We start from the raw sequence: 16970 nt of genomic DNA, 5'->3' as shown, positions 1-16970 counted from the left end.
CCCCCTCTGTGTTTAAAAATTACACTTTGTTTAACTTAAATACCATAGTCATAGACCTCTTTGCAATACGGCGTTCGAAGACATTATTCTGACCCACCCACCCACACACACACACACACACACACACACACACACACACACACATATATATATATATATATATATATATATATGCATACACATGGTGTCTCAGCATATATTACCACGTTTGCATGTAAATTTTAATTTGCTGCCAACGTACTGAGTGAAATAATGATTACGAGATGAGCTGTAAATTTTTATTCATTGAGATGAACGTAACTTTCTATCCTATTACCTATTATCTTTGAATGAAAACGGATGTATGAAAGCATGAATTTGACATTCAAACTCCGTTACATATTCCTCATGCCATTCTACTAGAAGGCGATGTCTGTGCAACGGTAGTCAGTGACAGTAGTGAGAAGCTAAGCGTGTAGGATGTGGATGGCCGGAACGGCCTAATAATATCTCATTAATAACTTATTTATCATTTTATTTATTGATAGTTCTCGATATAAGTTATCGTACCTAAAGATTAATTGCACTATTTACAGGACCATTTCTTCCCGATCAGGGCACGCGAGAAATGGTAAAGATTTTTAATAGTGTTCCCATAGCACATATCTATCATCCATTCACTTTAAACACATGAAAGAAGCTACCATACATTACAGGAATGTGTATTTATACTATCAAGCACTAAGAAAGGCACTATTCAGACTAGAGTCGGCTTCAGTCTGAATAATACCTTTCCAACAGGAAATGTTTATTACTCCAGCCAAGAAGAGAATATAATGTTTATTTAACGGGCTACAAGCTAGAAAATCGTCCGTCACCGTGTTCGGGTTCAGTTAGTCGCTGAAAACTGCTACTACATTTAATTAATAGCACAAAGCTACCAACCAAATTTTAATAGTGAGCACTGAATGCAGCGTGGTCGTTTTAGAAAATTTTGAAGTTTGGTTCGGTCGAAATTTGCAGTGACTTCTGTAAGCTCATTTTATACATACTTTGAGCAGGATCTCGGACACCACTGTATATCCATGAGTGATAATGGGCTCTTCGTCTGAATTTCTTCCGTTCCAACAATCGAGTTCAACGCACCTGCAACCGGTGAGTAATGTCTGTCTGTACATCTCTACGGAGGATTTGCCTGTTAACTGATGGCCTATAGAAAGACATAAAAAATTTCATTTAATGACTGAATAACTTCTTTCAATTAAAAAATGGAGTCCTTAATTTATGATAATTATATGAATTTACAGTTAGAATTTACTATATTTTATGAATAGAAAATGCTTCTTTCTTCTTTTCAAAATAATTATTATAATCCAATGATAATGCATAAAACAGCTAGATAATTTGCAATGTAAGGTAAGTGCATGATGTAGCTTGAAATTAAGTCATTTAACCACAAATTCATAAAAGTATTGATTTCGTCGCGAAAATAGAAAATAATAATTAAAAATAACCTTTTTAAATTAGTTTATATTACAGACTTAAATGGATTTAAAAAAATTCACTGTAAAAGCAAAGCCTAAGTATGTGAAAAAATTTATCAAATCGACGATATTCAAAACTTAAAATAATGATTAAGAATAAGGTAACTGAAAATTCTATTATAGGCGAATGATTTAAAATACTCTTAAGTGATTATATAAGTAATCAACAATTTAAAAGTGTGTAAATAGCAAGAACTATTTTAATGATATAATAGTTTTGAACGTAATTCAATAAATGCACATTTTTTTATTACACACAAAATGAAAAAGAAAATAATAAATAATGTATTAATAATAAATAATGTATTACGTACCACTGAGGTAAGTGTTATGGGATGAATTGATGAAATAATGACTAAGCGGCTGCTCCATATTTAGATTAATGTCCAACTTCTCCAGTGAGACGATCGGGTTGTCTTCTCCCATTAAATAGCGAAGAAACCCAACCTCAGAAAGTAAACCTGAAAGAAAGATTGCACAAAGTCAATCACTAAGACACTTCAACGAATTCTTAACTTATATTATTATATCTTACTTACACGACTACAAGCAGACCTTTGAGTACATATTCCATAGTTCAAAGAATGTCCCCTAGATTTGAGTCGGTATCAGTAATACATTTGGTAAAAAGTTGACACCTTCTTTGCTGATGCAATCCAAAATTTAGAAAGATATTGCCAGAGGCTGCCACAGATAAGTTTCTTCAAATTTTGTACAGATTAGAAGGTGAAAAATAAGTTACCAAGCTCTTGCTACTAAAGGGGAGATTTAGCTGTTTTTTTAATAATAAAACCCTGTCATTATACTGTAGAGATTAAAAGAAAATATATTTTATTTGCTTAGATGACATCGTATTTTGTTGCCTGTCAGAGGTACAGGATTAATGAAAGCAACGTCAGATTGAAAGGAAACAAAACGTTTGCGTGTTGCCAACAAAGAAAAAACATTTCGAAGGTTTAAAATATAGTCCTCATTATACAATGAATGTTGCGTTAATGTATTTTATGAAGAAAGAGGGTTAAAAATGATTTTGAAAATTTATTTAAAAAGTCAAGATTTACGAAAAAGTTTATATTAGATTCAGCTCTTAACGAAGTTCTGAGGTTTTATTTGCTCGGTAGGCACATGCCAGCTGTGAAGACATTTTCAGAAAATTAAGGAAATGAACTGATACAATTTCAGCACTAATGCAGTTAGTTGAAACGAATTCCTTTCTCAGTCAAGTGAGATATGCTGACTAAACTCCAGTATATTTTAATATGGGTTTAATTCTTTAGGTAAATTAAGTGCTTTTAATAAGATGCTTGAATAAATTTCTATTAAAATTGTTTTAGTAGTTCACAAAGTAAACTTGCGATTTAGCTTGAAATGTTGTGCGTATACTAATGGTCGTGTATAAACCGCACTCTTTTCGATAAAAGGCAGATTAAAATCAGGGACTCGGCGTATACATGCAAATAATTACATATAGGTTTGTATAAGCAAACTCTGAGGATAGCATGCTGTCGGTAATACTAGTATCAGTACCGCTACCAGTGATACTGATACCAGTAGTGAAGGTATCTACTCTAGTGGTAACCATAGTTATACTAAATAAGAGGTGCTGAACACAGTAAGATGTTACTTTTGACCGGTAATAAAAATTTTGAGTAGCAAGTACTGTTTTCATTTTAGCTGCTGTCACACCTCCAAACCGATAAGCATATTATCGATGAAAGATAGGCTATCCATGGTTTATCTTCGAACTTTTTTTTAATTAGAGGTAAATTTAACGATTCGGCTTATAAAATACGGATTTTTTGCTTCATGCAAAACGAGATTTTACCATATAGTTAAGGAAAATTATTGGACTTCCCAAGGACAGTCGTCATGAATTTTCAGGTGTGACCAAGCACATGAGCAAAAAACTATAGCGTTTCGCAACTGTCCACAACATACAAAAGAAGTGGAGTACGCATCAACAATATTTCCAAAAACAACTGAAAAATCTAAGGTATCAGTAAATTAAATAAGGTTGAGAGTTGAGAAAAACCTAACAGGAGGCATGCGTGTCATACAGTGACCATTGCTTGAGTAATGCGGTATGGAAGAGAAGCACGTTCCACTTCAAACAAATAGTATTTGGGAGTGCATGATTAGGGAAATAGCTTCTAATCCTCACGCTGTGAAACAGGTATTAGTGGTGAAGACGGCATAAAAGACGACTCAGACGACGGCACAGTTCCAGTGCGCATTGTCAAGCGTTTTGTTCAATAGTCAGTTCAAAAGCAACAAACAATTCCCTAAAAAGATAAAACACCACCGAATAAAATGCAACAACATGTCACGGCTTCATGATATAGTTTTTACTTTGGGAATATAAACTAGCTAGAATTCTCGAACAGTCGTACATAGAGTTCTAGATGGTATGTAACATAAGAATCACTGACGACAGAATGCTTTAAACTTCATAGATACATTGCGTTTGCCGATCTAAGTATAAAATATTGCGGGTAAGTACTCCCTTTTATAGGTGATAATTTTGAGGTTGTTATCATTCGCAAAATGATGGATGCATTTCCCTCCCTGTTACTTTGCTTGTTTGTTTTAGAATTCCTGTAAATTTCTTTGCATTTGAAGGCGAAACGTTTTCTTGTTAGTTGATTTTATTTGTAAGTTATATACATACACTCTGCTCTTAAAAGGCCTTGCGTGTCCTTTATTTTCGGAATTACTGATTGTAGATATAGAGTTCGAGTTACAAAAGTGTTTAAAATGATGTAAATATTGATGTTTGGGCATTTTAAAACTTAAAGAAATCAGTTCTTTAAAAATTGCGATATCTAATTTTTTATACTAAAGGTATTTCTCCCGCCTTCTTAGCATGCTTTCGTAGTGTATTGGTCAGCACGCTCGGCGCGTATTCGAGAGGCCCGTGGTTCGAATCACGGCAAAGGCGTTGCTCATTTTTCATGTTTCCTACTTTCAAAAAATAGCTAATATCTCTACAGTGGCGCCCGAACTAAAAGATGGTGAATGATGATTCTTCATCACCAGGATTTGGCGATTGGGTCCCCTAATTCCAGTCGCCTTTTAAAAGGGGGGGGTATATAAGATATTTCTTTCGCCTTCTTAGCAAGTCTTCGTGGTGTAATGGTCAGCACTTCGACGCGTAATCGAGAGGTCCGAGGTTCGAGTCTTGACAAGGGCAGTGCTCATTTTTCATCTCTTCTGCTTCGAAATAACCTAATGTCTCTACAACACCTTTTGGAGCGCCTTATATTTAGGAAAGTTTTGCAACCATTATAACGTATATAACATAAAAAGTTTGACGTATATAATATAAAAAGTTGAAAGACATATTTAGTTTCAAAATTTGCGATTTGGATGTCATGTTTTATATTCCTTTGAGGGCAAAAGTTAGTGAATAAATCTGAGTAGTTCGAGGTTGTTTCTTTGCCCTTTATATGCCATTAAATTATATTCTTTTTTGATTAATCAGTAGCTTTAATTTATTTATTTGTTACATTTTGTATGCCGAAGCAATTTCTCCACAAGTAATTCGTAAGTCTAAAAACACGTTATTATATTTTCTTAAAGTTCTATTGCATCAAAATAATAAATAGTCTGATCATCGTTCAAAAAGCTCATTAAAATATAAATGTTTGTCATTTCTAATTAGTGAAAGGATATAACTAATTGGCTAAGTGACAATACTGAAGACTTCTAGTGTTTTCTAGTACAGGAACCCTGTCAAATTTACTGGAAAAGATATCTAATTCGAAAATAGTTACATTGATAAATACTTTTCACAATGGTATATATAGAAGTCACTTTATCTCCGAAAAATCATAAATCTTTTCCTAAACTTTCATTTTATTTCTAGGTACGTACAAATGCAAACATTTCGCTCTTCAGTTTGTGCACGACTCTTGAATACGATCTTTGATTTTAATAACAAATATCTTAGTTAATTCTTGCCGTACAGGTGTGATATATTTTATCTTTTATTTCTTATAACGAGTGCAAAAGTGTCTTAAGTATAGGGACCGGAAAAACATACAGAGGTTAGACTTCATAATATTTACAGAATTTATTTCTGCAAAAAATGGATGATCTTTAACTAACGTTTCTATGCTACCACCACACTTATCGAATTCTCGGCTGTAATGCTTCTCAGTCGACATGAATTAACGCATGTATAGCAGTCATTTCAGGTTTTCGGTTATGTGATTCATTTTCAACTCTCTTTCAAACGTCTGTAAAAACCTTACATCGGTGGTACATTATAAAATAGAAAAAACTGCTCCAAAATAATTTTTAAGACTCGAATAAAACTAAGAAAGAGTGATATCTTTGTTAATCAAAAATCTAATAACAATTCGTCACGCAGCGCTGTTGTGAAGCTTCAGCTCCGACATGTCAACTGCAACTAATAGGGTGACAGAGAGTGACGCTCTGCAGTCGATAAGCTCAAACATGAGTGTATATCCAACGAGTCATGCTTACGTTGAATTCTTTACAAAAGCAGAATATAAAAATCCCCGAGTTTATTTGATTGTACCTTGTGTAGTAGTTTCTTCATTAATTTAATTAAGAAATTAAGATTTAAGTAATTAAAAATAATATTTAGTAAAATATTATCTGTACTTTTACATTGCACTGCGATTATGCGTTTCATATATACTATATATAGAGAGAGAGAGACAGAGAGAGAGAAAGACTTTTGTTAATCTTTCAATAGAGAAACTGAGAGGTATTTTATGGAATAATTTAACACACTTATAACCAAAGGTTTAATATTTAAGTTGTTTGCAATTTCCATAATAGGCGTATGTTTTTTACTTGAAAAGATGTATTATCTCTTTACGCCCTTGTTTAATATGTTGTTCTGAAAGTTTAACCCTCAGAACTGTAGAAAAATCGCCGTCTGCTCTGAAGTTGATTAATTGACTTATTTATAGACAGTAAAATAATGATTACTTTTATAATATATACCGCCATTTCATAATGTATATTTACTACTTCTTTTATGGAATTTTAATTGCTAAGTAAAAAGGGATTAGTCAAGATTTCTTGGAAGCGTTTGCGGCTTCACCAGTTTTATTATCACTTTGCCTAGTAGATAAAAATACGATAACTTCATACCAGTTGAAGTAGTTAGAAGTAGCTAGAATTATGAAGGCTAACCTCTGGATGTGGGACTTGGCCGTTTTGAAACTGACGCGCAGTTTTCGCTAATAAGTTTATGTAAGTATAGGAAGATATAAAGAAATTTTAATAAAACTGCACATGATCATAATGTTTGTGTTTAAGTTTTAATTTTAATGCGTTTTTAATCTAATAAATTCCTTAATTATTGTTATACTTTTTTAACTTACAGTATGTTTAGCCTTCTTAGCTCTAAATAGCCCTAAAGGCTGACTGAATTAGTTCTATTATGCAAATTAGATCGAGAGAGTGATTAAATAAATAGGTACTTTAATTTAATTTGTGCTATGAAAGAAAGGAGGCAAGGCATCAAATAATATGCCCTGATATTAAAAATCAAACTGATCAAAATTAATTTATAACAATATTTATTATCCCAAATCACCATCATCAAATTGAGAACATATTAATCTTTATCCTCTGAAGTACATCTGGAAAAAGTTTGTTATTCTTGTTAAGGGAACAAAAAAGTTCTACTTCCGTGTTATTTTAGGTTTAAGTTTTAATTACAGTGTCAAAATTATCCGTCATAAAATATAAAGTAAACACTCTTAGATTAATGAAAAAAGAAATTCATGGTTTTACAGACTGACAAAATATTTAAACATTGAAACATTTTCTGTATGCGAAATTTACGAAGTGAAAACAAAGTTCAAAACATTTTTTATTTTACTACAGAAGTCTTCAGGGGAAGCTGATAGAGAGCTTATATGTTGATAAATGTTATTTTAAAATAATGAACTTATAGTTATTAATTTTACTTAGACTGTAATATGTAGGAGAATAAATTCATTTTCTCTACCCTTTAACCAAACTTTGTTTGATATTAAATATATTTACGCTGTATGTATTACCTCCATATTATTTTAATATGCTAACAACATTATTATACTTTACTGCAGCTAATAATCAAAATTATCTTTTTACATCATATATAGTGTCTGCAAATCTCATCATTCTCAGCATTCAATATTTACCCAAATCATAATTTTTTCTCCTTTATTTTACTTCTTATTTTGGTAAGAAATACGTTTAAAAGTCATTTATTGATTTTCTAGCAATAGCAGTGGATAATATTGATTTTCATCGTCTTCGTTTTTATAAATGATTAATTTTATTTTATTTATTTATTTTAGTTTGCATAATAGTTTAGTAAATTAAAGTAAGGTTAGGAGATACTTTGAAAAAATTATTCCCTACAGCCGGGTCAAATCTAAAAACTAGAAATAGATGCTGTTTTTATAAAAGCTGACTCAATAAACTCGTACATAAATGCTTTATTATGGTGTTTTATGTAATTCGTAATTTATTAGCCCTTCCAACTTGCTCCATAAATAGACATTAGAGACATGTGGAAGATGATAAAGTCCCCTAATTTTCTAAAATTTCTTAATTCTTGTGTTCGGTGATCACGACCCGAGTTACGATTGCAAATGAGAAGGATGCACCTATTTTAAAGTAACAGACAGTACTCGATAGTACCAAGAGTATAAATATTAAATATGAGACAAAATTAATCAAAGATCACTTAACTCACAGAAAAATAAGAAAAAAGAAAGGGCTTGTTTAACAAAATAACTTTTTTTTTTTTTAAAAAAAGAAAGTCACCTTTTTTTAGTTCCTCGTACGAAGTAAAGAAGTACTGTAATCCTGAAAATTGTCGGGTATTATATTTCACCGAAAATCAAGAATAAAATATGACCCAAAGCATCCTAAAATGCTTCGAACAGTGACCAAGAATAATCTTGATATAAATTTTATATGTTAATTAAAGTGCTACAGAATACATATAGTAATGTTCGCATGTGTTTATGGCCATCGTATAGTTAAGAATCGTACACGACTTTAAATATATTGTCATGGAATATTTTACCCAAATTCAAATCGTTAAAGCATGTTTATTTGAATGTAACTCCAGCTTTTCAAGCATGTCTAAAGCATGGAACTAGACCCTAGATACTTTAGAACATACTAAAAAAACTCAAATAACTTCAGACATCTGGGTTGAACTTAAATCTTAATTTTATGAGAAAGCCCTTATTTGTTAAATTTGAACACAGACAACATTTTTTGATAAATTGTAAACTTTATAATTCCCATTTTTGTCGAGTAGAGTAATTTATTACTGCATATGGGATGTCTTCTTCATATAAAACATTCATTAATAAAAGGTCTTGGAAATGCATCTACTTGGCAGTGTCTCAAATCGCAAAACTGCAGTACATGTGTTTACTTTTAATGTGAATAGGAAATTTTTATTCAGGCACAGTGTCAAGGAATTTAATCACTAAATGATAAAAGGGAAAAATGATAATATGTTATTTATAAAAAATTATAATTAAAAATAAATTCCTTGTCCTGATCAAAAATACAACCTTAATGCATGACATGAAATATGGCGATGGAAGATTTTCATTTTATGCAAACGTCAGAGAACATCTAGAACTAAAGCATGATTTTAAAAAGCACTTTTATTAAAGTTGAGTTTCATCCGTCTTCTTACTTTCTATGCATTTGAAATATTTATTTTCGTTACAACGCAGAAGAAGATATCCATTTCAATTCGCTAACCTTCAAATACGCTTTTCCTTGCCAACTTGTGCCATTAATAACGCACCCCAGACAAAGGGATTAGAGCTTGATTAATCATCTGCTCAAGACTACGCTGATGAATTGCTCCCTATAATTTGAAACACGATTCGGGAAATAAGAATGGTTTGGGTTGGGAAGGAATCCATCAATAAGCAAGTCAAAGGATAAGAATATCGCTTACCAGTTTCAGTTAACAGTGGTATCAAAAATGAATTAAAAAAACACTGCCTTATAAAAAGTTGTAGAAGGAAGAAAAGAATTCTGTAGGTAACACCTTTATTGTTTGCATTCCTTAATTTTATTTCATTCTAAATATATTATTTTTATGGCTTGCTTTCCCAATTTCCTAAATTCGATTTAGTATGTCACAGTTGTAACATAAATGCAACTCCAGCTATTCGAGTTATGCCATTGTTGTTGAATGAAAGTTACCGGAAAACATTTTTAGAGTTTTGATTGAGAGATCTAGCCTGAAAGAGGACTATTTTATCTACACTAAATTTAATTGATGATTCTAATGAAAAGGTTGCCCATACAGATAAACCTTCATTTATCTTAACTAAAAATTGTACGCTACAAATTTGATAACACACTGTTTCTGATAGCTCACGGCAATCATCATGGCATCATCAACTGTGCTCTCACGGAAATTTCAACTCTGAATTTCCAGTGGCTGTCCTGGATAAATTATCTGCAATGAAATCTTAACGTTTGTGTTTATTGAAAAGATTTCATCTCTTAAGTAATGCAATATATTCAATTTCTTCTATTATTACTCTGGAGAGAATGAGGATAATTCACGTAAAAGGCTTAGCACAATTTAAAAAATAATTTATAATCATTTTCTCTAAAGACGTTATGCAGAATCAAAGAATATGTTTAAATGTCAGTAAATTCGGCAAACATTTACTCTATTTCAGCTAACCGTTTACATCATGATAGCGCGACTGGAGGAATATTAGAGTTCTTTAGAACAGTTTTACAAGATGAAATAGAAATTATCCGAAATGAAATTTTGGTTTCAGTAGGTCACTGGAAAAAGTAGCCTGATGGCGCATCAAAATCCAGTCTTACAAGAGTCTCTCCAGTATCACCGAAAACCAAAATTATCCACATTTGGGTTCCGATTTTAGTAGCTCAATGTAATAAGCAGCTTGGCTTAACTAAGCATGAAAGCGTTGTCTCATTAGATTTATTTATAGACAAACCTTTACAATGTTTGATTTATTCTAGGTATTTTCAATTAAAAATTACCAAATAATAAGATTTAAAGATGAATTTATGCATGGGTATGTTACAATTAAATATTAAATTTTCCTTCAAACTATTAGGTAAGGAACCTCTTTGAACTACAACTGCAATTTTTAAGTCATAGTTTCTTATTTGAAATTTTAGCAATAGATTGATCAGTGGATCTGCTAAAGTTAACGAAAAGCCACTGTAATATTAGAGCGCTCAAAATTGAGTAATACAATATTGTTTTCCATTTTATACCACAATTATGTAATTTAAATCAAGCTAATATCAGAGGGAAGAAAATATACACATATGAATTTCAAAGAAATTTCAGCAAGGTGTTAGAGACAGGCATTAACAGTTTACTTCACTATAGGCATGGGGTTCTAATTCGACTTCGCCCCCCCCATAGCTGCAAATATATTTGCCAGAAATAATCGTATACCTGTGAGTGTTCAGGGAAGAAGTGATTAGGATGTTCATCTAACAATTTAATGCCAAAGAAGGCTTATAAGGTATTTCTCCCGCCTTCGTAGTGTAGTAGCTTGCATGCTGGGCGCGTATTCCAGAGGTCCGTTGTTTGATTCCCGGTGAGGGCGCCGTTCATTTTTCATCTGTCATGTTTCGAAATAACCTAATGATTCTACAGTGGCGCTCGAAGTAAAAAGGGTGGTGGATGATGATCCTCCGCACGCAGGATTTGGCGATTGGGTCCCCTAAAAACCCCAGTTGCCCTTTAGAAGGGAGAATATGTAAGGTAGTTTTCCCGCCTTCGAAGCAAGCCTTCGTGGTATAGTGGTCTGCACGCTGGGCTCGTATTCCAGTGGTCCGTGGTTGGATTCCCGGCGAGATCGTTGCTCATTTTTCATCTCTCTGCTTCCAAATACCTAATGTCTCTACAAGCTGAGTTCACCTTTTCGTCCTAGTACAAAAAGCTTAATAACGTTTGCTATGACACAGAAAATTTACAGTGGTGGAAAAAATTGTGGACACTTTTGGAAATTTTATGTTTTTGAACTTTGTATGCTAATAGAAAATATTACATTTCGCAAAATGCAAACTTGTATATATCACTTTAAAGAGAATTTATTACAGAATTCAATACAAAACACAAAATTCAATTATTTGCAATACAAAAAAGTTATATGTACTTTAATATAAATAAAAAATACAGTTATGAAGTGGTTTGTGATGCCTAGCTTTTCTGGTCAATCACTGTTCTTGTTCTGAGAACCAATCAAATGTTAGTAACAGCTAGTAGAAGCTGACATCATGTTTACACTTAAAACAATTCATTATTTTGCTTTGTTCTGTAGAAGGAGGACCTGTTTCTTATACACTGCAATTTCAAGTAGGAATTTTTGAAAAATTTTTTAATATTTAGTCAAGAAGCAATGACATCAAATAAAAGAGTAGATTGGACACCTAGAAAGAGATGTAATATTATTGTGTTACGAGAAAGTGGTCTTTCCTATGCTAAAATTGCAAGACAGGTGGGTGGTTCAGTGACTACATCTGGAGTCCGAAAGTTTTGTTTACGATATCAGGAGACAAATTCAATAAAAAACAAAGAAGGAAAAGGCCGAAAAAGGTGCACCACATCTATTGATGACAGAAGAATAAAAGGACTGTGTCTCCAAGATAAAAAAATGTCATCAGAAGTGATCTGAATGATGCTGGTGTTTCTGTCAGTTCAAGAACAATCAGGAGAAGATTAACAGATGTTGCACTGAGAGGTAGAATTCCACGAAAAAAGCTTATCTTAATTTTCAGCAACGAGAAAGAAGACTACAATGGGCAAAGGAACACATTAATTGGACAGATGATCAGTGGTCACAAGTTATATGGAGTGATGAAACTGAGATATCGTTATTCGGTAGTGATGGGCGAAAATATATAAGACGTAGAATAGAAGAAGAGCTACATCCGGACTGCATTCAAGCAACTGTGAAGAACCCAGTTAGTGTTATGATTTGGTCATGCATGTCAGCAGATGGTATCGGTCGCCTTCGTGTCATCGATGGGACACTGCCAGAGAACACATTGACACTATTCTAGAACCAAAACTTCTACCTTCCATCAGAGATCTCTTTCCCAACAATGCTTCGTTTATTTTTCAGCAGGATTCTGCTCCTTGCCACACGGCCAAAATATCGAAAGAGTGGTTTCGTACAAAGAGCATTAAATTGTTGTCATGGCCAGGAAACAGTCCTGACCTGAATACTATCGAAAATTTGTGGCACCGTTTGAAACCTCTTGTCCGAATGAAGCGCTCATCAAATAAAAGGGAACTAATTGAGGCTATAAGTGTTTCCTCGCATCATGTAATAACGAAAGAAGAGCTAAAAACTCTTGTTAGCTCAATGAAACGTCGATGTGAAGCTGTAATCAAAAATAAAAGGGTACATAACTCACTGCAATCATCACTATCTAATGCATATCGATAACTATTATCTTTAAACTTTTTTATATTGCAAATAATTGAATTTTGTGTTTTCTATTGAATTCAGTAATTAATTCTCTTTGAAATGATATATAGAAGTTTGCATTTTGTGAAACGTAACGTTTTCTATATGCATACAAAGTTCAAAAACATAAAAATTTCCAAAAGTGTCCTCAACTTTGGCCACCACTGTAGAGTCATCAAATGGGTTCGATGTATGAATTAAAATGACGTAGAAGATTATTCCTCACCACAGGAATCTGATCACCTGGGTCTTGCAGTCGTGGCATAAAAATACGGACAAATAGTGTAATACTTCTTTGGCGAAATGAAGCAACTCCAATGATGGAACACAGCAATAACTTTTATTTAACACTCAAAAAAATGGCGACATACAAACAAACAGAGAAAACATATTCTATCATTTAAAAATAAATTACATTCTTCGTGCGAGAGTTGCACGAGGCACTAGAGTCTGGTTTCAAATATTGCCATTCACAAATACCTTAATGTTCATCTATTTAAATTATTTAAACTACAAGATTTTAATATTATTTAAAGCTGTTACAACCTCCGTTAGGAGATCGCGAGTTTGAATCTCGCCGGTGCCTCCAAAATAATTAAGACTGTAATACTTCTTTGGCGAAATGAAGCAACTCCAATGATGGAACACAGTGTTAAAATTTTATTTAACACTCAAAAAAATGGCGACATACAAACAAACAGAGAAAACATATTCTATCATTTAAAAATAAATTACATTCTTCGTGCGAGAGTCGCACGAGGCACTCGAGTCTGGTTTCAAATATTGCCATTCACAAATACCTTAATGTTCATCTATTTAAATTATTTAAACTACAAGATTTTAATATTATTTAAAGCTGTTACAATAGCATTTTAAAGCCTATGATTTCTGTCTCACTAAAGGCACAAACAATTTAGTTTCCTTGACTGCTGGTCCACCAAATTGTCATTATCTGAACATATTTTAACATAAAATACGCGATAATTATTACTTCCGAACGCATGTGAAAGCTAAATAACATATTTTGTCGGTCAGAAGTATGGAAAATATATGTAACAATTACAATTAAATTCAGCGAGCATTAGTAAGTAAAGCGAAAAAAATGTATTGAATGATGGAAATAAAGGTTTTCATATCAAATTAAAAGCTTCAAAACACAGCATTCTTGAAAATCGGAGGGCACCTATATTCTTGTCATATTTTTATGTTATTCGTTATTTCATATGCTTTCGGTTAGGAATTACAACTAATTTATTTTATTACACCTTTATTACTAATAGCTGAAACTTAATTTAAAAAGGCCAACCAGTAATCAATTGATGACCTACCGTTAAAGTAGTCTGCTTAAAAGTTTATTTTGCTCTCCTAAATCATTTCAAGTTATCAGTAATTTTAAAAATAGATTGCAACTTTAAATCTTGACGAATAGTAGTACTTATGAAGGGACGAAGGAATTTTAACGAACATAAATTTATTTATTAAAAGATAAACATTTGCATATAATATATTTATCCGACAAAACCGCTCGGAGTAACTCTTTTCTAACACATTATTTGCGTGCACATACAATAGCTATAAAATGATTTAAATGTAGTCTAATCGTAATTATTTATTTGAAATGTTCGTGGCATTTCTAAGATAAACCATGTTTCTAAAGTTAAACAACCAACCGTAAATTAGAGACAAGTAGTAATTAATTACGACAAAGCATGCGAAGGCTGTTTTACAAAGGAAGTATGTTAATGAATACTTTAACTTGATTCATTATTAATCCTTGCAGTAATATTAGATACCGCTATAAGGATTACCAATGATTTAATCACGCATATTAAGCATACTGTAGATCACCATCCTACAGTTTCTGGATCAATAAGATGTTACCGATTCGTTTTCTTAATAGTAAAATAAAATGATAAAACTTCTGGCAGGTTTCGACTTGCGTGTAGCTTGATAAATTAAAAAACTTTAATTTGCATATCTTTTTTAGTGTATAAAAAATATTTTCTCATTTCACAGCACAAATAACTCACAATTTACCTCTTTGGATGTAGTCGCACTATTTTTTAGGCAATGGCAATAATATATCTTTTCTTCAACAGAGAGGCCCACCAGAGGCCGAGCGGTAAAGTCGCTGAACACTGTTAGTTCGGTCCGAGGTTCGAATCCCGCGAACGGGCTGGCTGCATGGGCGTTTTCGTGGTATTCCCCATGTGTAACGTGTATACGAGCCAGTTTTCCTTTGAAAGTCCTCCACGCAGGCATCCCTTCCCTTAGGCAGATAGCCCTCGTGTGCTTTGCCATAATTAAATACACCATACACTACAACAGAGAGTTATAAATGGCGATAGCTTGCTAATAAGTGGTAGTTACAGTTTCGATAATTTAATTAATTTCTCAGAATACGCTGCTAGGAAATATAGTTTAACCGGTGAATAGTTAACTGGTGAAGATATTTTAAACATTTGCAAATATTTATATTAGTAAAAATAGTACAGAATGCTCTAGTTGATTCGAGTAATCAATGAAGCAATAAAATGTTTAAATAACGCAAATCTAAAAATAAAATATAATTGACATTTTTAGTGTTTAAAGAAAAACCTGGTAGTCTTTAATAGCCTGTGTAAAAGTTCAAATGCTGTTTCACCAGGATCACGCTGCTGGAACTACACTTGTCTTATCATTTGTGTTTGATTTCCAACGATGTGTCATACGAACGCAAGAAAAACTGTGTATAATAAAAAATTATGTATAATATTCTTCTTTCATCTATGTATAATAATAAAACATCTGCATTAAAAATGTCTACATATTTTTACGCCGCTCAAACCAGTATATATTCTATTGCCGTTATATGTATGTTTATTAAATTATCTCAATAAATGAATGTTCGAAATTAGGTTTTATTTTTTAATAAATTTAAGTATATTCTATTTTCTTCGCTTACTTTTTATGTGCTTGTGATAACAAAGAAATTCATAACAAATAGAAAAAATAGTTTCATCGTGTGCTATTTAAAGAAGAGCTTACTTTAACGTACTTAGCTTACTATCGTATCCTATATTATTTCAATTATTTCTGTAGAGTAACAAAAGGAGAGTTATTGATTCTAAAAAGTGCATTAAATAATCATTGTAATCTACCACTATTCTAAAATGTAGAAACTAACAATAAGTAAATACATTAACATATGTTCGAAAGAAATGGTGTTAAGAAACATCATGGAATGGTGTTAAGAACAATCAGGAGAAGATTACAGATATTGGACTGAGAAGTAGAATTCCACGAAAAAAGCTTATCTTAATTTTCAGCAACGAGAAAAAAAGACTACAATGGGCAAAGGAACACATTTAATTGGACAGATGATCAGTGGTCACAAGTTATATGGAGTGATGAAACTGAGATCAGCATTACTAGTAAATATTGCAATCCATAATAATGGCACTTTTAAGTGCTAACTATTTAAAAAACACAAATAATTTTTTGTTAATTTGAAATTTTAGTTCTGTTACCTTCCTACTGCTATTTATACTTTCATGTTTAGTTCATGTTTTTTCTTAAGTAGTGCTGTCATGTATGTTGTTTGTTAGGTTATTATTTCATTTTAGATATGAATATGGGAAGATTCTTATGGTTATTAGATTTAGGTATATTTTTGTATGAAATATTTTTGCTCACATTTATTAACTACTTTATACAGTCTTTCATTTGCATATCTTGGAGATATATAAGTTAATGGTTATATTTTTTACTATGAAACGCGAATAAATTTATACTTCAGGTAAAATACTGATTATGTTACCTTAAGAACCGCTTCCTAATTTATCATGACAGGGGCAATTTTAAATGTCTCTTTAACAGAACTAAATGTGATAATGCTGTTACAATCAAAAACGCTCTTTTTTTACCCACATAAATCTTTACTTTTATTTATGTCTGATTGAGTTTTATTTACTTAAAAAAT

The 16970-nt window shown here is 32.2% G+C and overlaps 1 protein-coding gene across 2 annotated transcripts in view; it reads right to left on the bottom strand.

Moving 5' to 3' along the window:
* LOC118189843 (1-phosphatidylinositol 4,5-bisphosphate phosphodiesterase classes I and II-like) overlaps positions 1-16970 on the bottom strand; it is a 783373-nt gene that overhangs the window by 232950 nt on the left and 533453 nt on the right. For both annotated transcript variants that reach the window (XM_085816200.1, XM_085816205.1), the window contains exons 9-10: positions 1838-1984; positions 1032-1189 (exon numbers count right to left, since the gene is read on the bottom strand). In XM_085816200.1, the coding sequence (XP_085672326.1) occupies positions 1032-1189; positions 1838-1984 (305 nt within the window). The remainder of the gene's footprint in view (positions 1-1031; positions 1190-1837; positions 1985-16970) is intronic.

Source organism: Stegodyphus dumicola, chromosome 1 (genome assembly GCF_044657685.1).
Source record: "Stegodyphus dumicola isolate Sdum_Otavi_A_Nest chromosome 1, ASM4465768v1".
In the NCBI taxonomy this organism is placed as follows: domain Eukaryota; kingdom Metazoa; phylum Arthropoda; class Arachnida; order Araneae; family Eresidae; genus Stegodyphus; species Stegodyphus dumicola.
Note: the sequence above shows the minus strand (reverse complement) of the source record. Positions and strands in the feature narration are given on the sequence as shown.